Here is a 24,782-nt window from a genome sequence, read left to right on the forward strand (position 1 = left end):
CATCTCTATTTATTTCCTTTACTAACTTAGTGGTTTACTTTGTAAGTATTTCAGACCTTGAATCCATATGAACCTGTATCACATGTGATCTTTGTTGGGAATGACTTGCTGTTTAGAATATTCCTTTCCTTCCCTCATTGTTTTGGAATGCTACATTTATTATACTACATTTAAAAAATACTCTTAAACATGGTTATTGTATTACCATGAAGCAGATGCCAAACTATTTTAAATAACTGAGCAATATTATACACATTGAGATTTCTTAGACAATATTCTCCTTTTTGAAATGCTTTCTGGCTGTTTGTTCAGTTGCTAGGTCATGTCCAACTCTTTGTGACCCATGGACTAGAGCATGACAGATTCCTCTGTTCTTCACCGTATTCCAGAATTTGCTCAGATTCATGTCCATTGAGTTGGTGATGCTGTGTAACCACTTCATCCTCTGCCACTCCCTTCTCCTTTTGCTTCAGTCTTCCCAATATCGGGGTTTTTTCTAGTGAGTCAGCTCTTTGCATCATGTGGCCAATGTATTGGAGCTTCAGCATCAATCCTTCCAATGAATATTTAGGGTTGATCTCCTTTAGGATTAACTGGTTTGATCTCCTTGCTGTCCAAGAGACTCAAGAATCTTCTCTGCACCAGAGTTCAAAAGCATCAACTCTTTGGTGCTCAGTCTTCTTTATGGTCTCATACACCTCTCACATCTGTGTATGATTACTGGAAAAACCATAGCTTTGACTATATGGACCATGGTCAACAAAGTGATGTCTTTGCTTTTTAATATGGTGTCTAGGTTTGTCATCGCTCTCCTTCCAAGGAGCAAATGTCTTTTAATTTCATGGCTGCAGTCACTATCTGCAGTGATTTTGGAGCCCAGGAAAATAAAATCTGGCACTGCTTTCACTTTTTCCCCTCCTATTTGCCATGAAGTGTTGGGACCAACCACCATAATCTTAGTTTGTTTTTTTTTTTAATATTGAGTTTTAAGCCAGATTTTTCACTCTCCTCTTTCACCTTCATCATGAGGCTCTTTAGTTCCTCTTCACTTTCTGGCATTAGAGTGGTATCATCTGCATATCTGAGGTTGTTGATATTTCTTCTGGCAATCTTGATTCCAGCTTGTGATTCATCCTGCTTGGCATTTCACATGATATACTCTGCAGAGAAGTTAAATAAGCAGGGTGACAATATATAGCCTTGATGTACTCCTTTCCCAATTTTGAACCAGTCTGTTGTTCCATGTCAAGTTCTAGCTGTTGCTTCTTGACTGGCATACAGGTTTCTCAGGAGACAGGTAAGGTGGTCTGGTATTCCCATCACTTGAAGAATTTTCCACAGATTGTTGTGATCCACATAGTCAAAGACTTTAGCATAGTCAGTGAAACAGAAGTAGATGTTTTTCTGGAATTCCCTTGCTTTCTCATTGATTCAACACATGTTGGCAATTTGATCTCTGGTTCTCCTGCCTTTTCTAAACCCAACTTATACATCTGGAAGTTCTCGGTTCACATACTGCCAAAGTCTAGCTTGAAGGATTTTGAGCATAACCTTACTAGCATGTGAAATGAACACAGTTATACAGTAATTTCAACATTCTTTGGAAATGCCCTTCTTTGGAATTGGAATGAAAACTGACCTTTTTCAGTCCAGCGGTCACTGCTGAGTTTTCCAAATTTGCTGACATATTGAATGCAGCACTTTAAGAACATCTGGCTGTTTAGATTTAATTTTATTCCAGATGAAGTTGAGAATGCTTTTGTAATGTACACACTACTTTAAAAATCAAAGAGAAAAGGAGTACATGCCAAAATTAGTTGAGATTCTTATTGGAATTTTGTCAAAAATATTGAATCTATGGAAGGATTTATCTCCCTTTTTATGAAGTAATTTTAATGTCACAAATGAAAGAATATATTTATATATGCATGCTATGTCTCTTCAGTCGCCTCTGTCTCTTTGTGACCTTGTGGATTATAACTTGCCAGGTTCTTCTGTCCATGGGATTCTCCAGGCGAGAATACTGGAGTGGGTTGCCAGGCCCTTCTCCAAGATGTTTATATATAGAGGAAGACTATTTTCTTTTGGATTGTGTCTACTTAATTTATCTACTATTTTCATTTATTGCTTTCATGATTTTAATGAACTTGCTTTCTTGTCTGCCACACCCCCCCCCCCCCGCCCCACCCGATGATATAACTCTTTTATTGTATTAATGGGATATATTTCCTAGTATTTGTTTATTTATTTCATTTGACTGTGCTGGGTTGCCGGATCTTCTATCTTCCTTTGGGCAGCTGGATCTTTAGTTGTGGCATGTGAACTCAGTAGTGGCATGTGGGATCCAGCTCCCTGACCAGGGATTGAACCAGGCTCCCTGCTGGAAGTGTGTAATCTTAACCACTGCACCACCAACTAAGTCCCCATTTCCCAGTATTAAAAAAAAAATAAAGTGAAATTGACGAACAGTTTTCCTTTACTTGACTCTATGTAAATCTGCATTCTGACTGCACAGAGAACTCGGCTGTAATCCGTAACTTTGGAAAAAGTCCCTGACCGGCTCTAGCTGCTTAAATTACCTCAGGTCCAAATCTTCCGCTGCCAGGTGGGCTGGACTCTCAGCCAATCCCAACCCGCTGGTCGGGGAGAATAAAGGGAAACAAAGTTCTAGTGGTCAGCGTGGACTGTCTGGCCCTGCGTGCGGACCATCTGCGCATGCCTAGTTCCACCTTTTCCCTCTATGCATTTCCGCCTTTGCTTCTGTTTTTCTCCAGCCGTGCGTGGGAAGCGGTTACGGGGCTGATGAGTCTGTGCACTCTTCTGGGCTCAGTGCCCCTTGGAGACGGAGAGGCGAGTGAGCTCAGGATGGCTGGTTGAGGACCGTAGGGGTTCCGTGCAGTTTAGGGAGTAGGAGGGAAAAGGTCGGTACCCATGGTGGGGAGGAGCTCTGTAGACCCCTGGGGCGGCGAAAAGGGGGCGTCTCCATTGGGAAGAGTGGGCCGAAGTCCCTGACAGACTAGCCCCAGCCCTGAGCTGGAGCCCCCGCCCCCCGTGCGCGTGCGAGACGCCCTGTTTCTAAGGGCTCAGGAGGAGGGACTTAATATACAAGCAAGATGCAGGCAGCGATCTGGTGGCACGGGGTGGGGGCGGGGCTGCTGAGAGAATGCTTGCTGTGGAGGGGCGAGTGTTGCCGGGCGTGGGGTCTTGGGAGAAGAGCCACCAGTCGGGGCTGATCAGTTAGCTTAGCTTTGTACACAGACTCCGTTCCTTTGGTTCTCCATTTATCCTTTTTGGATTGTAAACTGCCCTCCGGTCATGTCCATTACTTCATGTTGTTTCTCTTCTGCTTGCCTTAGCATTCAGGAAGGATATTCAAGAGTTATCTGTTTTTTTGTCTCTTTGGATAGAATTTCTTTCTCTTTGTTTCTGAAGATTAGTGCCTTGTTCAGATCAGTTAGTGGCGAAGACTAAAAGATCTGACTCATAAGGCAGTATTGTTTATACTTTTCCATACAACTAAAAGCAAGTGTTTTATAGAAGTGTCTTCTGTGAAATGGCAACAATGGTAAAACATGGGTCTTTGCTTAAAGCACTGCTTTTTATAGCTTTCTGTGGAGTCACTAAGCAAAGGTTTAGTAACGTTAGTAGGGAAGTTAAACAGCCTAGTCCTGAGTTTCTTCTTTTTCTTTCTTTAGTCCTAAGTATTTTTTTAACAACAGTTTTGGTGTAATTAATATTCATTGTGTGTATTTTTGTTTTAATCAATTTTATAATTAAAAAAAAATTCATGAACACCAAGGGAGACTTAAACTGTTATAAGATATCCCTAGGCGGTAAATACTTAACTCTGAAAAAATGTATACCCAAGAGCTACATGGTAATATTAGAGTTGTATTAGGTAGGTGGTCATCAACAATATATATATATCCATGTCTTTGAAGGTCAAAGGGACATTGACATTTTTTTCCTTATCTAGTGGTGTGTTTAGCTTTAATAGGAAAGGAGAATGCAGGAACTGCCACACAGGCCAGATCTTTCATGACTCCAGTCCTCTTCTTCTAACCCAGTGTATCTTCAGAGTTGTCTACGTTTTTCCAGGAACAGCCAAAAATGAATAAATCCCAGGTGAGTTTGTTCATTCATTCCTTTGTTTAACAGTGGACTTTGTGAGATTTGTAAGAGTCCATACATTAAGATAGGAAATCAGTAATAGATAAAAATTGAACTTCATAGAAAATATAAAGATAGCAAATCAAGAACAGAACCAAGTTGGCTTATATATACTGATCATTTATATAACAGACTTTCTAAGTTAACCTGCAAATAGGTTTATGATGTTTCTGATAACCATGGCAGAAAGGGATACACTGTATTTTGGATACAAAAAGATTCCTTTCAAGACGCAACAAAGTCTTATGGAAGATACCCTTTTTGCTCGGGACACATGGTAAGTAATTTCCAGGGACAGCTCTGAAGTGAGTGCCTCAAACCATTCCTTACTGAGGGTAAAAAGGTTGAAGAGATGGTTCAAATAATGAATTTTATGATAGTCTTACTTATTTTTAGAGTATGTTTAGAGGAATAAATGGCCTGCATGCTTGTTACAAAGCTGTTTTATCTTCGCCAAGCTGTGTGTAGAAGTCCTGAAGCATGTGGTTCAAAGTTAAATTCTCTGGTAAATGTTTCTGAGTTCTTCAGTCAGATTTCATCCCATAGCATTCTGTCTTTGTTCTTTTCCACTTTAGAATCTATTCAGGTAAAAGTCACCAGTGACTTAATTGTAGTTGTCTTCCTTGAACAACTGCTGCATTACTGACTGCTCTCTCCTGGAAGGTCTCCTTTTTTCACTTCTGAAACCACTCTTCTGATGGCTTTTTCTTGGGGTACTCCTCATTGTGCCCCAGAGTTTAGTTCTGAGTTTAGTTCCAGCTTCTACTAGACTTCTCATTTTACCCCCACATTGGAAAAATATGTAGATAGTTGAACAATACTATATATTGTTTGGGGTGCGTTTTAAAAATACATAAACTATTTTAATGTATCTGTGATATAGTTTTCTCCTGGTTCACTAGTAATTTAAAATCTATTGATATGTAGTTTTATTCCTTTTAATGCCATATTTTTCCATTCTCAGTATTCTATTGGTAGACATTTAGATAATTTCTATTTTTTAGTACTATAAACAGTGCTACTATTCACAGTGCTACTGTGAATATTCTTGTCACTCTGCACAAATTTCAGGTGTGTCTCAGACTCTAGAGCAGTGCTTCTCAAAGTGAGGTTCTTTGGCTGGAAGCAGCAGCATCACCCGGAAACTTGTGTGAAATTGCAGATGCTCATGCCCTATCTCAAACCTGCTGGCAGAGAAATGGAGGGGTAGGCTCAGCAGTCTGTTTTAACAGGGTATTCATGTGATGTAGATACTTTCTAAGTTTAAGAATCACTGCTCTAGAGTTCTGTGATTAATAGGTTTGAGTTACAGGATATGAAAATCAAGACTATTTTCCTTTCCATCTCTCCAGATATAAAAATTACTTCCTCCATAATAGATGAAAAACTTAACTTTGATTTTCTGACTGATTGTGGTTGTGCAGCTTTCATAAGTGTATGGCTTTTCAGGTTTTGCACTGTTTTGTATGCATTCCCTGTGTATTTTAAATGGTAATCTTTTGTTATAACTGTTACTAATTATCTTTTCTCAGTATGCTTTTTGTCTTTTCATTTAATAGTGTATTTTCTGAAACTTTTATATTGTGATACAATCTTTTTGTGCTTTCTGTTTTTTATTCTTGTTTTCCTTACCCCAGGGGCCTAATGAAATTTTTTGTTTTGTCTAAAAATGCCAAGCATTTTTTTTTTTTTTAAATAGTACCTTAAGCCATCTTGAATTAAAAAAAAAAAAAAATATATATATATATAAAATGTGATTAAAGGACCTAATTTTATGTTATCCATCTGTAAAAAATAAAGAGAACAATAAAAGGATAATATTTCCTGACCAAGCACTAGCAAAACAGATCTGAGTGGGAATACCTGCCACATGTCTTCATTATGAAAGCTGCTGGCGTAGACTGGGTAGATTTTGTCATGTTCACAAAGTATCCATTGAGAGGCATTTGGGTTTTATTTACATTCCCACCAACAATGCAAGAGGGTTCCCTTTTCTCCACCCCTTTCCCAGCATTTATTGTTTGTAGGTTTTTTGATGATGGCCATTCTGACCGACCGGTGTGAGATGATACTTAATTATAGTTTTGATTTGCATTTCTCTATTAATTAGTGATGTTGAGCATCTTTTCATGTGCCTCTTGGCCATCTGTCTTCTTTAGAGAAATGTCTGTTTAGATCTTCTGCCCATTTTTTGATTGGGTTTGTTTTTTTGATATTGGAGAATGCTTAAGGTCTACTCTCAGCAAGTTTCAGCTATATAATACTATACAGTTAATAGTCAACATACTGTACATTAGATCCTCCTAAATTATTCTTTTTTATCTTTTTTATTGGAGTATAATTGCATTACAGTTCATTTACCATGAAGTGAACCAGTTTTATATATACATATATCCCCTCCTTCTTAAACCTCCTTCCCACCCCACCCCCAACCCACCCATCTAGGTCATCAAGAGCACTGAGCTGAGCTCCCTGTGCTTTATAGCAGATATTCCCACTAGCTATCTGTTATACACATGGTAGTGTATGTATATGTCAATCCTAATCTCCCAGTTCATCCCACCCTCCCCTTCCTCCCATGTCCATGTGTCCGTTTCCTACATCTGCTTCTCTATTTTTGCACTGGAAATAGGTTCATCTGTACCATTTTTCTAGATTCCATACATATGTGTTAATATGTGATGTTTATTTTTCTCTTTCTGACTTACTTCACTCTGTATGATAGACTCTAGGTCTGTCCACATTTCTACAAATGATCCAATTTCATTCCTTTTTATGGCTGAGCAAAATTATTCTTATAATGACTGAACATTTATACCTTTTGATTTATATCATTCTGTTTCCCCTTTCTCTTAGCCCTTGGCAACCCCCATTTCATTCTCTTTCTGTGAATTTGGCTTTTATTGGAGGTGGTAGTGGTGGTTTTAGATTCCACATGTAAGTGATACCAGTAGTATACCTTTCATTGTCTGACTTATTTCACTTAGCATAATGCTCTCAAGGTCCATTAACATTTTTCCCAATGTCAGGATTTCCTTCTTTTTATAGCCAAATAGTATTCCATTGTATATACCATTACATTTTCGTTATTCATTTTTCTTGAACATTCATTCATCCTTGAATGTTTCCATCCTTTGGCTATTGCAGGTAATGCTACAATGAACATGAGGGTACAGATATCTCTTTAGGATAGTGGTTTTGTTTCTTTGGGGTTTATACCCAAGAGTGGAATTGCTGGATCATAAAATAGTTCTATTTAAAATTTTTTCAGGAGCCTCCATAGTGTTTCCATAATTGCTACACCAGTTTACATTCCCACCAACAGTGCATAAGACTTCCCTTGTCTCTGAATCCTTTACAACATTTGTTATCTCCTGTCTTTTTAATAATAGCCATTTTAACAGGTGTGAGATAATATCTCACTGTGATTTTGTTTACATTTGATTAGTGATTTTGAGCACCTTTGGCCATTTGTTTGTCTTTGGAAAAATGTTTATTGACATCCTTTGACCATTTTTAAATTGGATTATTTGCTTTCTTGCTTTTGAGTTATATGAGTTCTTTGTGTATTTTGTATATTATCAGAAACATGTCGGGAATATTTTCCTATAGGTTGCCTTTTCATATTTTTTGATTGTTTCCTTGGCTGTGCAGAAGCTCTAATGCTTTTGTTTGTTTTGGCCACACTATGTGGCGTTGTGGGATCCTCGTTCCCAGACCAGGGGACTGAACCTGCGTCTCCTACAGCGGTAGCTTAGAGTCTTAACCACTGGAACACCAGGGAAGTCCCCAGAAGCTCTTACATTTGATGTAGCCCTGTTTGTTTATTTTAGCTTTTTTTGCCTGTGCTTTTGGTATCTTATCCAAGAATGATTGCCAGGAATAATGTCAAGGAGCTCCTTCCCTGTGTTTTCTTCTAGGGTCTTATGTTTAAGTCTTTGATCTATTTCAAGTTAATTGTTCTGAGTGATGTAAGATCAGGGTCCAGTTTTATTCTTTTGCAGGTAGATACCCAGTTTCCTCAACACCAGTTACTAAAGAGATTATCCTTTTCACATTGTGTGTTATTGCTGCTGCTAAGCTGCTAAGTCGCTTCAGTCGTGTCCGACTCTGTGCGACCCCATAGATGGCAGCCCGCCAGGCTCCACCATCCCTGGGATTCTCCAGGCAAGAACACCAGAGTGGGTTGCCATTTCCTTCTCCAATGCATGAAAGTGAAAGGTGAAAGTGAAGTTGCTCCGTCATGTCCGACTCCCAGCGACCCCATGGACTGCAGCCTACCAGACAGAGGAGCCTGTCTCCTCTTTCACTGTAATTAGTATTCACTTAATGTAACTGAATTGGTTCTTAATTCATCCATTCAGCAACCATTTATGAATATTTATTATGTGTCCTAGAAAGAGATATATATAGTTTTTATAAATAGAAATTCTTAGAATTATGTAGGACGTTTAGTTTTTATATTACTACAAGTCTTATGATAGACACTTGTATCCCTATCAAGGGGGGCTTCCCAGTAGCTCAAATGGTAATAAATCTGCCTGCAATGCAGGAGACCTGGGTTCAATCCCTGAGTTGGGAAGACCTCCTGGAGAAGGGCATGGCAACCAACCCCAGTATTCTTGCCTGGAGAATCCTATAGACATAGGGACCTGGCGAGCTATAGTCCATGAAGTCACAAAGAGTCAGGCACAACTGAGTGACTAACACTTTCACTATGATAGAGATATAAACAAAATCCTGTTTCGTTTTCCTTAGGATTGTTTTTTCTAGTCAAAAATTAAGAAGTAGACCTTTTAAGTTTAAGATTCCTGTTTTTATGTTGGGTGATTTAATCTATTTTCATTTATTGTTGTTTGGTTTTAGGCCCTCTGTCCCACAATGTATTTACTTGCTGTGCTTTCTTGTTGGTTGTTCACACATATTTTATTGATTTATTTTATTTTGCTTTGTTTTTCTGACACTGAGTCAGCTTACAATGCAATATTCTATTTTAACATAGGATCCCTAAGTGATACTGTGTTTCTCCACCTTACCTTACTTCTCCACCTTACCAACTTACTTTACTTCTCAATCAGTGTACTCTCCCTCTTCAGATATTTAAGCAGTCTCAGCCTTGATACTCATGATAGGTAGCTACATCAACAGATACAAAGATTTTTATCAACATATTCTCTATTAGCAACTTAAGAAAATATCACATGTTCAAACCTTTCCTTTCAGAAGGTATAAATTATCTTGTTGCAAACCCCTGTAGCTACTGGCTGTCAACTTACTGGCAGATATTTATTGCTGATTTTATAAATTCATTTACTATTTCATATATTCCACTTTCCCCTTTTTCGAATTCTGATTTTTTAATTTTGTTTTGTGCTAGATCATGATACAATAAAGTGTGTAAGATGCATTCAATATAAGTGTATACAGCCTTTTTTTAAGACACATATATAAATCCTAGTAATTACCAACTAAGTCAACATATTTAATACTTCCGCCACCCCTTAAGGTTCCTTCATGACTTTTCCAGTCTTTAAGAACAACTTTCCTTCCCCTTTGTGGTGCTTGTCTATCATTATTTATTAATTTTGCCTGTTATTGAAACTTAGATGTATAGGATTTGTGTGTACATTTTTACATGAGGCTTTTTTCATTATATGTTTGATTCATTCATGTTGCTGCATGTACCAGTAGTTTATTTCTTGTATTGCTGCATACATGAAAAGAATACAATTTACTTATCCATTCTTTCTCTTTTTTTTTTTCCTCTTCTTGCCACTTTTATTCAACATATTATTGGAAGTCTTAGTCACAGCATCATCTGTCATCCCTTTCTCCTCCTGCCTTCAGTCTTTCCCAGCATCAGGGTCTTTTCCAGTGAGTCAGTTCTTTGCATCAGGTGGCCAAAGTATTGGAGCTTCAGCTTCAGCATCAGTCCTTCCAATGAATTAGTCAGGACTTTAGGATGGACTGGTTGGATCTCCTTGCAGTCCAAGGGACTCTCAAGAGTCTTCTCCAATACCTCAGTTCAAAAGCATCAATTCTTTGGTGCTCAGCCTTCTTTATGGTCCACCTGTCACATCCATACATGACTGTTGGAAAAACCATAGCTTTGACTAGACAGACCTTTGTCAGCAAACTAATGTATCTGCTTTCATTTTTTTGTGTCTTTTTTTTTCTTTTTTAATTAAAGGATAATTGCTTTACAGAATGTTGTGGTTTTCTGTCATACATCAACAAACATGAGTTTGTGTTTTCAAGTCCTTGGAGCATCTTTACTATCATTATTCTGAATTCTCTTTCAGGGAGATTACTTATTTACTCTTTGTTTATTTGGTCTTGTGACTTTCTACCTTGCTCTTTCATTTGTGCTGTATTTCTCTATCTTTTCATCTTTTTTTTTTCCTTCTAACTTGCTCCACTTGAGGTCTCCTTTTCCCAGGCTTTAGGATTGTATTACTTCTTTCTTTTGATTTTTACCCTCAGAGGGAAATGTTGGGTGGTTTGTGTTGATTTCTTGTTAGGGATGACTTGTGCTTGTGTTCTAGTAGGAGGAAATCAAGCAGATAATTACAGAAATACTGGGACATATACATACACACATACAGTTATAACCAAAGTATTCTAAAGAAGAGTACAGGAGATTGACTTGGTGAGCAAGAGAACCCAGAGGTGATATCAAGCAATTGAAAGCAGAATTAGCTAATGCTCAATCTGTAAGTCTGTGCATGAGCAGAGGGCTCCCTGGGGAATATAGCATAGAGAGCTCAACAATGTAACTTGGTGAAAGAAGAGAGAGTGAAGGAATAAAGGGGGAGAATAAGAAAAATAGAAAAAAAAAGAGAAGGGAGGGGAAAGAGAAAAGAAAGGGCTGGAGACAATTGAAAAAGAAAAGAAAGATGAATAGACGTATGTGGAAAAGATTTATATATATTCAGGAATAGTTACAGCTGGTAAAGAACTATAGGAAAAGCAGTGGAATATATAAAAAATGAAATTAAATTCATCAAGAAAAAAGAAAAAAAAGTGAAAGAGGAAAAAATGGAAAAAAAAATCTTAAAATGAATGTTTTTCTTTCTTTTCTTTTTTTTACAAACACAAAGAGGAAAACTCCAAACCACACAACCAACATTTATCTTTTGGAGGTAGAAATATGTAGAGAGAATAAACAGTGTGATGTATAAGAAAAAATCTTTAAATGAAATTTTTTCTTTAACAAGGAAAACAAAGAGAAAAACTCCACAGCACCGCAAAAGGCTAATGTGAAGGTGGAAATATGATGGAGAATAAACACTGTGATTTATAAAAAGAAAGAATCTTAAAATGAATTTTTTTTATAACAAGAAAAAGAAAGGAAAACTCCACAGCACTGCTAAAGGCTAATGTGATGGTGGAGATATGTTGGGAGAATAAACAGTGTGATTTATAAGAGGAAAAAAAGAAAAAATTTGAAAAAGGTTCTCAAGGTCGTAGTTCTTGGTTGTGGAGTCTGCCCTTGTGGATGGGGTTCGGTTAGTGTCCTGTGATGTTTTCCTGGTTGGGGGAGCTTGTGCTATTGTTACAGTTGATGGAGCTGGATCTCGCCTCTTTGAAGGGCAGTGCAGTGTCCAGTAGTAGGTTTTGGAGTGTCTGTGCATTCAGTATGCCTTTGGGCAGTCGTTCTAGCTTTCATGGTGTTAGGTACATGTATTTCTGCAGATGCTTTAAAGTGACCTCAGCATATATGCAGTGTCACCAGCCCCCTACTTGTCCCTGGGATCATGAAATGGTGCTTCTGTTCCCCTGTCCTGCCCTGTGGTGCTGCTTGAAGCTTGTTAGGTAGGTGCTTGTGTGGATGTTTTCTTGTGCCTTCTACATCACGGTGACTTGTGTGGGCTTCCCTCTGGCCCCTGAGCTTACCCTCTGTGTCACGGGGCTTGTGTGCACTTGTTTTGGCTCCCCAGGCCTGCCCTTGCTTCCTTGTGTGCACTTATCTTAGCTCCCATGCACGCACTCTGTGTTGCGGGGTTTATGTGCACTTGTTTCATCTCACCCCCTTGCCCTCTTTGTCACAAGTGTCGTGTTCTTTCAGCTGTGCCAGGAGGGTTGTGTGCACTGCCTGTTTATATTCCTCCTGTCTATCGGTGCCCTGGTCCCATTTGTCTGCTGTGTCACACTAGGCCACCTGGGCCCGCCCTCTGTACTTCAAGGGTTGTGTGCACTGGCTGGGTGTGTCTGCGGCATCATACTCAGCTACCTGGGCCAGCCCTCTGTGCTGCAAGGGCTGTGCGCTGGCTGGGCTTGTATGCTGCACCACCCTCGGTTCCCCAAGCTTGCCGTCTGTTAACAGACTGAGAAGAGCAGTTTTCTCTGTTTACTGCCTTTAAGTCCCTGCTTTGTCTAGTTTTCCAAGACTTCGAAGCTCCCCCTTGGGCCTGCCTATGAAGGAATTTTCCCTGTGCATTGGGGACCCCTGCTGTTTCAGGGCTCCCTCCTTCCCTTGGGGCATAAGCTCCTGCCCAGAAGTTCTCCATCTTTTCCGTTTAAAAAATTTTTTTATTATTATTATTTATTTGGCTGCACAAGGGATATTTTAATTGCAGCATGTGGGATCTAGTTCTTGGACCAGGGATTTAACCCAGGCCCCCTACATTGGGAGCACAGCATCTTAGTCACTGGGCCACCAGGGGGGTCCCCGTCTTATCCCTTTTTATGTCTCCATCCTCTCTCCTACCTCATTGCAGGGAGCTTAGCCTGTCCGCCTGGAGGCTGGGGTATTCTGCTGCTGCCTAGAGAATGCTTTGTAGGAGTTGTTCCATATCTTGATGAGTTTTTGATGTATTTGTGGGGAGGCTGGTGATGTCCCCATCTTACTCCTCTGCCATCTTCCCCATTCTCCTTTTGATAGGCATTTTCTTTGTGTATCTAGTAGCTTTTAAGTTATATAGTTTCGTATATTTTTAGTTTTTACTCTAGATACTACAATTTGCATTTGTGATATTGTTATTATAATAAATATGTATGTTGATTTTCCTGCAGGGTTTCTTAACTTACCTCCCTAAAACTAATAATATCTTAAGTGATAAAAGCTATAGGGAAATCTGTTGTTATAATATTGAGTATTTTTTCCTAGTTCCTGAAATAGCTCCACAACAATTAAGATGGTGTTTTTTGTTTCAACCATACCTGAGTTTATGTTAATGAAGTGACTTTTGAAATGTCTCATAAGAATGAGGCACTGAGTACCAGGAGAACCAACCGTATGATTAGAGGGTTGGAATTCTCAGCCCCACCTCCCAACCTCTGAGGAGGAGTGAGTGGCTGGAGGCTGAATTAGCCACCATTGACCAGTGATTTGATCAGTCTTGCATATATAATGTAATCTCCATGAAAGTCCATGAACTTATGGGATTCAGAGAGCTTCCAGGTTACTTACGGGATTCAGAGAGCTTCCAGGTTGTTGAACATGGAGGTATTATTGGGAAGGTAGTGAGCTCTGAGAGAGCATGGAAGTTTTGTAACCTTTTACCCATCCTTGCTTTGGGTATCTCTTGCATCTGGATGTTTCTGAGTTGTATCCTTTTATATTAACCCATTAATCTCATAAGTAAATTATTTTTCTGTGTTTTGTGAGCCACTCTGTCAGATTATTGAACTGAACAAAGAGGGTGTGGGAGCCTTGGTTTTTACCCAGTGGTTAGATACACTGGGCTTACACTTGGTGTCTGAAGTAGGAATGGTGTCACATGGAACTGAGCCTGGAACCTGATGCTGTAATGTTAGAATTTAGTTAATTGCTTGGGATGGGAAAAGTTCCCACTAATTTGGTGACCTGAGTAAAACAGAGGAGTTGAACTTTTCCTTTACAGAATTCTTACTTTTGTTTACCTTAAGTTAGTGCTTTACCTCTTCACAGATAGTACTAGAATCTTTAATCAGTTTAACCTTAATTATCCTATTACTAGTATTTTGATGTATTTTACTTTCAGTGTTTTTCATGGATTCCAAAAGACATTATATTTGTTGCTTTAAATTCCATTTTCAGTTTTCTTTATATCATTTTCCTTAACTGTAGTATTTCTTGACTTGTGTGTATTATTGATAATTTTTTCAAACTTTATGTGGAAAATATATTCATTTTAGAAGAATATTCTTTCTGGATTTAGAATTTTCTGGTGACATTTTTCCTAGCTCTTTTAAAATGACATTCCATTTTGATTTTCTCATTTGCAAGTTGCCCATTCAAATTTTTGCCCAGTGTCTTCTCACTTTCATAGTTTCTGTTGAGAGATTTGCTGTCAGGTTTGTTACCAAGATGGCCTGCATTTTTGTCCTCATTAATTAAAAAAAAGTCTTTCTATATTAGAGATAGGACTTCTTTGTCAGATATATGTGTTCCAAATGTCTCTTTCCACTTTGTGTTGTACTTTTATTTTCTTTCTGTCGTTTGGTAAGGGTAAGATCTTAATATTGTAGAATTATTAATGTAATTTGCATCCTAGTTAAGAAGTCTTTGCTTATTCTTAGTGTCATGAAGGTATTTCTTACTGTATTTGCTAAAATTTTTACTGTTTTACTTTTCAAATTTAGATCTGTATACTGTCTAAAATGGATTTCTGTTTATAGTTAAAATAGCAGTAAATGCTCCCTATAATTAAACACTGTGTATTGAAATGGTTGTCCTTCTGTTATCCTTGTCAAAAATCAAGTGACATACATACATTTTGGACTCTTCTAGTCTGTTGATGCATTTGAAAATTCTTGTGCCTGAGTCACAATATTTTAATTATGTTACATTGATAATATATTATACTTGATATATGGTACTTCTTATGGCTTAATTTTTCTTTAAGATGATTTGTGTATTTTTACCCTTTGCATTTTCACATATTTTAGAATTAGCTTGTCTGGAATTTTTTTTGCAATTGGTATGAATTTTTATATCAGCATGGAGAGAATTGATATTTTTACAATACTGAGCCTATCTAGGAATTTCTTACATCCTTCTACTTATTTGGGTCTTCTTATTTTCCTTCATTATATTTTTTGTAAAGACTTTTATATTTTTCACACCCGCTGTTTGTTATACCTTTAAAATTTTTAATATTCTGATATTTGTTATATTGAACTTGTATCTAATTTCTAAACCTTTTGAGCTTCCCTGGTGGCTCAGATGGTAAATAATCTGCCTGCAATTGAGAGACACAGGAGACCTGCATTCAGTCCCTGGGTTGGGAAGATCCCCTGAAGAAGGGAAAAGCTACCCACTCCAGTATTCTGGCATGGAGAATTCCATGGACTGTACAGTCCATGGGGTTGCAAAGAGTTGGACACAACTGAGAGGCTTGCACTTCACTATTTGCATCCAAGTTTCAAGTTTATATAAGTGGGTTCTTTTGTCCTTTTGCTTTCCATTCCCTTTTTAAAAACAGAGAATTGGTCTGAAATAAAAACTTAGTCATGTATTTTCAGTATATTGTTGAATCTCTCCTTCGGCAGCTCTGTCTGCAACAATGATGCCTAAAGTAGAGGCATGCACTCTGGTGTTGTGTTAGTTGCTCGGTCGTGTCTAACTCTTTGTGATCCCATAAACTGTAGCCTTCCAGGCTTCTCTGACAACAGGATTCTCCAGGCAAGAATGCTGGAGTAGGTTAACATGCCCTTCTTTTTTTTCCCCACTCTGGATGACGTTGAAAACAGTTTAGTTGAATATCTTCTCCTGTATCATCTGCTGCACATCCTAATTATTGTCTCTGAATTGAAGAATTAGGATCTAAGATATGTATTGTAGTGTAATAGCATACTAGATTTTTACCTACATTCTTAAGTCTAAATAAGAATAAAGTTTGTAATAAATTTCTTGTTAGTTTATTTCTGTGGTTTATAGACAAACTTCTGTAGTGTTCAAAAGTATTCTTTAAGATGGAAAGTGATCACATACTTTGGAGTCCACTGGTCTAAAGTTATTCTATAGTGCTTTCCTTGAGTACTTCCGTGGCCCTTTTTCTTATCTCAACTCCTGTTTGCCTTGTTACTCATTTCCTGAGAGTGTTAGAGGGCCCTAGCCTTTGCTTGTGCAGTGACCTTATATTCATGAAGAACACAGTGTCACTCTTTATTTAGTAGCTGTTCTTCCTCAGTGAAGCTCAAAACAGAAGTAGTTTTGCTTATTATTTATATTAATCTATTGAGTGTGTACTTTAACCACAGTACTTGTAACATATTACTCCATGTTTTTGGCTTTGGAGTACAGAATGAAGCAGGGCAAAGGCTGATAGAGTTCTGCCAAGAGAACGCACTGGTCATAGCAAACACCCTCTTCCAACAACACAAGAGAAGACTCTACCCATGGACATCACCAGATGGTCAACACCAAAATCAGATTGGTTATATTCTTTGCAGCCAAAGATGGAGAAGCTCTATACAGTTAGCAAAAAAAAAAAAAAAGACTGGGAGCTGACTGTGGCTCGGATCATGAACCCCTTATTGCCAAATTCAGACTGAAATTGAAGAAAGTGGAGAAAACCACTAGACCATTGAGGTATGACCTAAATCAAATCCCTTATGACTATACAGTGGAAGTGAGAAATAGACTGAAGAGACTAGATCTGATAGAGTGCCTGATGAACTATGGACGGAGGTTCGTGACATTGTACAGGAGACAGAAATCAAGACCATCCCCAAGAAAAAGAAATGCAAAAAAGCAAAATGGCTGTCTGAGGAGGCCTTGGAAATAGCTGTGAAAAGAAGAGAAGTGAAAAGCAAAGCAGAAAAGGAAAGATATACCCATTTGAATGCAGAGTTCCAAAGAACAGCAAGGAGAGATAAGAAAGCCTTCCTCAGCGATCAATCCAAAGAAATAGAGGCAAACAATAGAATGGGAAAGACTAGAGATCTCTTCAAGAAAATTAGAGATACCAACGGAACATTTCATGCAAAGATGGGCTTCAGTTCAGTTCAGTCGCTCAGTTGTGTCCGACTCTTTGCAACCCCGTGAATTGCAGCATGCCAGGTAGTAAAGGAAAAAAATGGTATGGACCTCACAGAAGCAGAAGATATTAAGAAGAGGTGGCAAGAATACACAGAATAACTGTACAAAAAAGATCTTCATGACCCGGATAATCACAATGGTGTGACCACTCACATTCACCTAGAGCCATACATCCTGGAATGTGAAGTCAAGTGGGCCTTAGGAAGCATCACTATGAACAAAGCTAGTGAAGGTGATGGAATTCCAGTTGAGCTATTTCAGATCCTGAAAGATGATGCTGTGAAAGTGCTGCACTCAATATGTCAGCAAATTTGGAAAACTCAGCAATAGCCTCAGGACTGAAAAAGGTCAGTTTTCATTCCAAACCTAAAGAAAGGCAATGCCAAGAAATGCTCAAACTACCGCACAATTGCACTCATCTCACGCTCTAGCAAAGTAATGCTCAAAATTCTCCAAGCCAGGCTGCAGCAATACGTGAACCATGAACTTCCAGATGTTCAAGCTGGTTTTAGAAAAGGCAGAGGAACCAGAGATCAAATTGCCAACATCCGCTGGATCATCGAGAAAGCAAGAGTTCCAGTAAAACATCTATTTCTGCTTTATTGACTATGCCAAAGCCTTTGACCGTGTGGATCACAATAAACTGTGGAAAATTCTGAAAGAGATGGGAATACCAGACCACCTGATCTGCCTCTTGAGAAACCTGTATGCAGGTCAGGAAGCAATAGTTAGAACCAGACATGGAACAACAGACTGGTTCCAAATAGGTAAAGGCTGTATATTATCACCCTGCTTATTTAATTTATATGCAGAGTACATCATGAGAAATGCTGGGCTGGAAGAAGCACAAGCTGGAATCAAGATTGCTGGGAGAAATATCAAGAACCTCAGATATGCAGATGACACCATTCTTATGGCAGAAAGTGAAGAAGAACTAAAGAGCCACTTGATGAAAGAGGAGAGTGAAAAAGTTGGCTTAAAGCTCAACATTCAGAAAACTAAGATCATGGCATCCGGTCCCATCAGTTCATGGCAACTAGATGGAAAAACAGTGGAAACAGTGGGTGACTTTATTTTTCTGGGCTTCAAAATCACTACAGATGGTGATTGCAGCCATGAAATTAAAAGACACTCCTTGGAAGGAAAGTTATGACCAACCTAGATAGCATATTCAAAAGCAGAGACATTACTTTGCCAACAAAGGCCCATCTAGTCAACGCTATGGTTTTTCCAGTGGTCATTTATGGATGTGAAAGTTGTACTATAAAAAAAGCTGAGCACTGAAGAATTGATGCTTTTGAATTGTTGGGTTGGAGAAGACTCTTGAGAGTCCTTTGGACTGCAAGGAGATCCAACCAGTCCATCATAAAGGAGATCAGTCCTGGATGTTCATTGGTAGGACTGATGTTGGAGATGAAACTCCAATACTTTGGCCATCTGATGTGAAGAGCTGACTCATTTGAAAAGGCCCTGATGCTGGGAAAGATTGAGGGGAGTAGGAGAAGGGGATGACAGAGGATGAGATGGTTGGATGGCATCACCGACTCGATGGACATGGATTTGGGTAGATTCCGGCAGTTGGTGATGGACAGGGAGGCCTGGCATGCTGTGGTTCATGGGTCGCAAAGAGTCGGACACAACTGAGCGACTTATCTGAACTGAACTGCATGTTTTCTTACCAGATTATATGCTTCTTGACTACAGGATGGTATTTGCTAATCTTAATATTTACAAGAACTAGAATAGTTCCAGATCCATTGTGGAAACTTGAGAATTAATAATTAATGCAAATTGGTTTACAGAATATTTCTTTTATGATTTCTCTTGTTCTCCCAGAGTATAAAGCAAACGGAACATTCTGCAAACCAGTTTAGTAATCTGTAAACAATAATCATGGTAGGGATTTGCTTCCATACATCTTTTCCATGTCATCTTAATTCTGAATATTTCAGATTGAACAGAAATTCCAGGGATTAGTATCCTTTAAGGATGTGATTGTGGGCTTCACCCAGGAGGAGTGGCAGCACCTGGACTCAACTCAAAGGTCCTTGTATAGAGATGTGATGCTGGAGAACTACAGGAACCTTGTCTCAGTGGGTAAGGTTGGTTTATTATGCAATTCTAAATGGCATTTAAAAATTCTTTTAAACCCCAATCCTCAAGGATGTTTAGATTGAATTATTAGATCCTCATGGTGGGATTAATGCATTTACAAAAATAGTAGAAGAAAAGGGATCTTTTGGTGTTCTCCACCTTGTGAGGACACAGCAATATGGTAGCGATCTGCAAACCAGGAAGAGAGGCTGCACCAGATTCTGACCATGCTGGCACCTTGATCTCCGAGTTCCCAGCCTCCAGACTGTGAGAAGTAAATTTCTGTTTTTAAAGCCACCTGGTCTATGATATTCTGTTACAACAGCCCAAACAGACTAAAGCATAAAGTAATAATACATGCATATGAGTATTAAATCAGATCCTCTTTGTAGGGCTTTCCTTGGCCACAGAGTTGTAACAAAAAAATGCTTTTAATTAAGAAGCTAATGGACATCATGTGAAGTTTAATGATATTTAAGATTGGAATTAAAGACTCAATGTTTATAGGTCACTTTGGGGCACCAGGAAGATATTTGTGTTTGCTTCTCCAGTGAAATGTTCAATGGCACCTTCATTGAGCAGCTCTAGAAGCTTCCTCCTCTTTCAGAGGCCCTGAAATCTAGGCCACCTGGCCCACGTCATAAATTATTTCACTTTAACAGGGTTTTGTATTACCAAACCAGAGGTGATCTTCAGGCTGGAGCAAGGAGAAGAGCCATGGATATTGGAGGAAGAATTCCTAAACCAAAGCTTCTCAGGTGAGTTAATGTATATTGAACAGGTGAACACCAGGGAATTTATTATCTTCCTCTGATTAGTCCAGAGGTTGACAACTTTCAATTTTTTTTTTTAACGAATATCGCTTTAGAGGTCCTAATACTTAGAAGTAACTTAGAAATCTCCAGATACCACTCTTAGTAAAAATGTTCTCCTTTTGATTCACTTTTTGAATATTTATCATTCTTATATTTGCCAGTAATCCAGTTTTTGCCCACCCCATTTTATTGTTGTTTTCCTTGGTTACTCTATGATTCTCAAAGCAGTTTCAGTTGCTCATCTTACAACCTCCATTGCTCTGTATTCATGCTGTTATTAGCTATTCTTTCATACACTCATTTTTTTGACTCAAATAATTTTTGAGTACCTGCTGTACTCTTAAGAGCTGAGAGTATAGTAATGGAAAAATAATGCATATTAATGAGTTATAGAAATAGTATTTTTAATGCTCACAGGTACCTGAAAAGATAACATTACTAATCATCAGGGAAATGCAAATCAAAAGCACAGTGAGATATCACGTCACACCAGTTGGAATGGCTGGCATCAAGAAGATAAGAGATAATAATGTGTTGGCGAGGATGGGGAGAAAAGGGAACCCTTGTACACCATTGGTTAAGATGTAAATTGGTTCAACCACTATGGAAAACAGTATGGAGGTTCCGCTAAAAAGTTAGAACTAGAACACATTATCCCCCAGCACATTGAATATGTCACCCCATCTCCTGGACTCTGTTGTTTCAGATGAGAAGTCAAGTGTTAATCTTATTGGAGTTCCTTGTATGTTAATAGTTGTGTTTCTCTTGTTGCTTTTAAAGTTTTTTCTTTGTTTCTTAAATAGTTTTGCTATGATGCATCTCTGTGTTTATCCCACTTGGAGTTCATCTTGTTGAATTTGCAAATTAATGTTTTTCTTTACATTTGCCAAATGTTTGCCATCATTTCATTGAATACTTTTTTTGCTCCTTGGTCTTTTTTCTTTCCTTCTGGTACTTCCATTATGAATGTTAATGCACTTAGTGGTATCCTTCATTTATTTGAGGCTTTATTCTTTATTTTTTCTCTCTCTGTTCCTTAGATTGCCTTTTGTTGGTTGAGCTATCTTCACTTTCACTAATTCTTCTTCCTGTAAGCATCAATCTACTATTGAATCCTTCCAGTGAATTTCTATTGCAGTTATTATAATTTTCAAATCTAGAATTTTGATTTGTCTCTTTATTCTTACTCTCTATGTGATGATCTGCCTTCATACTAATATTTATTTCCTTAAGCTTGGTAGTTTTTGAATGTATTTATAATAGCTGCTGTAAGGTCTGCTAAGTCCCATATCTGGATCCTCTCACAAACAGTTTCTATTGTTGGCTGTTTGCCCAGTATAGGTGGAATTTTCCTGTTTCTTTGTATGTCTTATAATTTCAAAACAAATACTTCAGATAATATTTTGTACCTACCGTAATGAAATTGAATCAGTATTTTTTTTTAAATCATAAAAAGCAAAAGTCCAGGACCAGATGACTTCACAGGTGAATACTACAAAATGTTTAGAGAAGAGTTAACACTTACCCTTCTCAAACTGTTGCAAAACATTATAGAGATATGTTTATTTCATTTGGTGCAGAATGCTTTTGACAAAATTCTACATCCATTTACAATAAAACTCTTAGCAGAGTGTGTATAGAGGGTCATATATGATAAAGCAACAGCTAACATCATTATTCAGTGGTAAGAAACTAAAAGCATTTCCTCTAAGGTTAGGAACAGGACAGGAATGCTCACTCTCTCACCACTTTTATTCAACATAGTATTAGAAGTGCTAGTCATAGCAGTCAGACAAAAGAAAAAGAAATACAAACACACACACACACACACACAAAAGAAAAAGAAATACAAAGAATATAAACTGCAAAGGAAGAAGCAAAACTATCATTGTTTGCAGATGACATAATACTATACATAGAAACTTCTAAAGGTGCTGCCAAAAAGCTATTAGAGCTCGTCAATGAATTTGGTAAAATTGCAGGATACAAAATTAACATACAGAAATCTGTTGCATGTCTATACACTAACAATAGGCTATCAAAAAGAGAAATTATGGAAGCGATCTCGATTTTGGTCACCAGTCACTGCTGCCACCACCACCTCCCACCCTGTTCTCTTTCTGGTCGGGTCAGGCCCAACTGGCACCATGTGTGCCCGGCAGAGACTGAGGGAGAGATAAAGAGGAGGGGAGGAGGAGGAGAGGATTCAGGGAGTAGGAGCTGGGGAGCCCTCCTGCGCCACAGGTGTTTATAGCTGTAAATATTCATCTGAGCACTGCCTTCACTGTATCCTAAAATTTCCAGATACTTGTTGAAGATAGGAAAGCTTATCAAAGAGACCATAGGACTATTGTACTGTATTTGCTGTTTATCCTGAAGCTCAGGTGAGGCAGAACTCAGCTGATCTCTATTTTTTGATTGTTTACTTCCTATTGGCCAAGCAAGACTTTTACTTGGAGAATTCTGTTGTACAGAGCCTGACATCATCTGGGAGCCATAACAAAATGGGAGCATACATTTTCAAGTGTCCATTATTTGTGGATCAATAAAGATCAAGCCCTGAGCCTTTGGAGTGGGAGCTGACTCCCAAGACCCTAGATTACCAGGGAACTAACCCTAGGGAGTATCAAATAGTAAGAGCTCACAGGAAGGAAACCACTTTAATACCAGACCCAGCATCACCCAACCACCAGTAGCACCCTGTGCAAGACACCTCATGTAAACAACAAACAAAACAAAAATACAAACCCAGTCATCAGCAGACAGGATTACCACCTCACTCAGCCTTGCCCATCAGAGGAAAAACAAACAAAAACTCAGCACAGATCTCACCCTAGCTTACACAAACCACTGGACCAACCTTAGGAGGGCAGAAACCAAAAGGAAGAAAGAATTCAACCTTGAAGCCTGGGAAAAGAAGACCTCAAACACAATAAGTTAAAAAAAAATAATGAAAAGGCAGAGAAATACTACACAAATGAAGTCCAAATAAAGGAAGATAAAACAGGCAAACTACCTGAAAAAGAATTCAGAATAATGATAGTAAAAATGATAGAAAACCTTGAAAACAAAATGGAGAAATTAAAAGAATCAATTAACAAAGACCTAGAAGAATTAAAGAATAAACATGCAGAGACAAACAACACAATTACTGAAATTAAAAGTATCCTAGAAGGAATCAATAGCAGAATACCTGAAGCAGAAGAATGAATCAGTGAGCTGGAAGATAAAATAGTAGAAATAACTTATGAAGAGCAGAATAAAGTAAAAAAGAATGAAAAGAGCTGAGGACAGTCTCAGAGACCTCTGCTGCTGCTGCTAAGTTGCTTCAGTCATGTCCAACTCTGTGCAACCAACCCCATAGACGGCAGCCCACCAGGCTCCCCCGTCCCTGGAATTCTCCAGGCAAGAACACTGGAGTGGGTTGCCATTGCCTTCTCCAATGCAGGATAGTGAAAGTGAAGTTGCTCAGTCATGTCCGACCCTTAGCGACCCCATGGACTGCAGCCTACCAGGCTCCTCTGTCCATGGGATTTTCCCGGCAAGAGTATTGGAGTGGGGTGCCATTGCTGGGACCTATCAAATGCACCAATATTTGAATTATAGGGGTCAAGGGTATGGGAAATTTTTTGAAGATTATAGTTGAAAATTTCCCCAACATGGAAAAGGAAATAGTCAACTCCAAGAGGCACAGAGAGTCCCATACAGGATAAACGCAGGGAGAAACACGCCAAGACATATACTAATCAAACTAACAAAGACTAAACATGAAGAATATTAAAAGCAGCAAGGGAGAAGCAACAAGTAACATAAAAGGGCAACCCCATACACTTAACAGCTGATCTTTCAGCAGAAACTCTTCAGGCCAGAAGGGAATGGCAGGATATATTTAAAGTACTGAAAGGGAAAAATCTACAACCAAGATTACTATACCCAGCAAAGACTTCATTCACAATTGATGCAGAAATAAAAAGCTTTTCAGAAAAGCAAAAGAGAATTCAGTACCACCAAACCAGCTTTACAGCAAATGTTAAACAGACTTATATAGTCAAGAAATACAACAGGAGAAAAAAGATCTACAAAATCAACCCCAAACAATTAGAAAGTGGCAATAGGAACATATATATCAATAATTACTTTAAATGTAAATGGATTAAATGCTCCCACGAAAAGACGTAGACTGGCTGAATGTATACAAAAAGAAGACCCATATGTATGCTGTCTAGAGGAAACCCACTTCGGACCTCAAGACACATATACACTGAAGGTGAGAGGCTGGAAAAATATATTCCATGCAAATGGGAAGCAAAAGAAAGGTGGAGTAGCAGTTCTCATATCAGACAAAATAGACCTTAAAGAAGTTTACAAGAGATAAGAACACTACATAATGATCAAGGGATCAGTCCAAGAAGAAGACATAACAATTGTAAATATCTATGCACCCAACATAGGAACACCTCAATACGTAAGAAAAACACTAACAGACATAAAAGGAGAAACTGACAGTAACAAAATAATAGTAGGAGACTTTAACACCCCACTCAAAACCAAAACATAATATTAATAAACACAAGTCTTAAATGATACATTAGATGAGATGGACCTCATTGATCTATTCAGGACATTCCATCCAAATGCAGAAGAATACACCTTCTCAAGTGCACATGGAACATTCTCCAGGATAGACCACATCTTGGGTCACGAATCAAACCTCAGTAAATTTAAGAAAATTGAAA

At 38.4% G+C, this 24,782-nt stretch overlaps 1 protein-coding gene across 1 annotated transcript in view; it reads left to right on the forward strand.

Annotated features, from left to right (window-relative positions):
* The window catches only part of LOC109553859 (zinc finger protein 33B-like), an 88,301-nt gene that overhangs the window by 40,771 nt on the left and 22,748 nt on the right, over positions 1-24,782 (forward strand). Inside the window, 2 exon segments of the mRNA XM_070781878.1 lie at positions 19,090-19,234; positions 19,894-19,989. Coding sequence (XP_070637979.1) covers positions 19,090-19,234; positions 19,894-19,989 — 241 coding nt within the window.

Source organism: Bos indicus, chromosome 28, assembly GCF_029378745.1.
Source record: "Bos indicus isolate NIAB-ARS_2022 breed Sahiwal x Tharparkar chromosome 28, NIAB-ARS_B.indTharparkar_mat_pri_1.0, whole genome shotgun sequence".
In the NCBI taxonomy this organism is placed as follows: Eukaryota; Metazoa; Chordata; class Mammalia; order Artiodactyla; family Bovidae; genus Bos; species Bos indicus.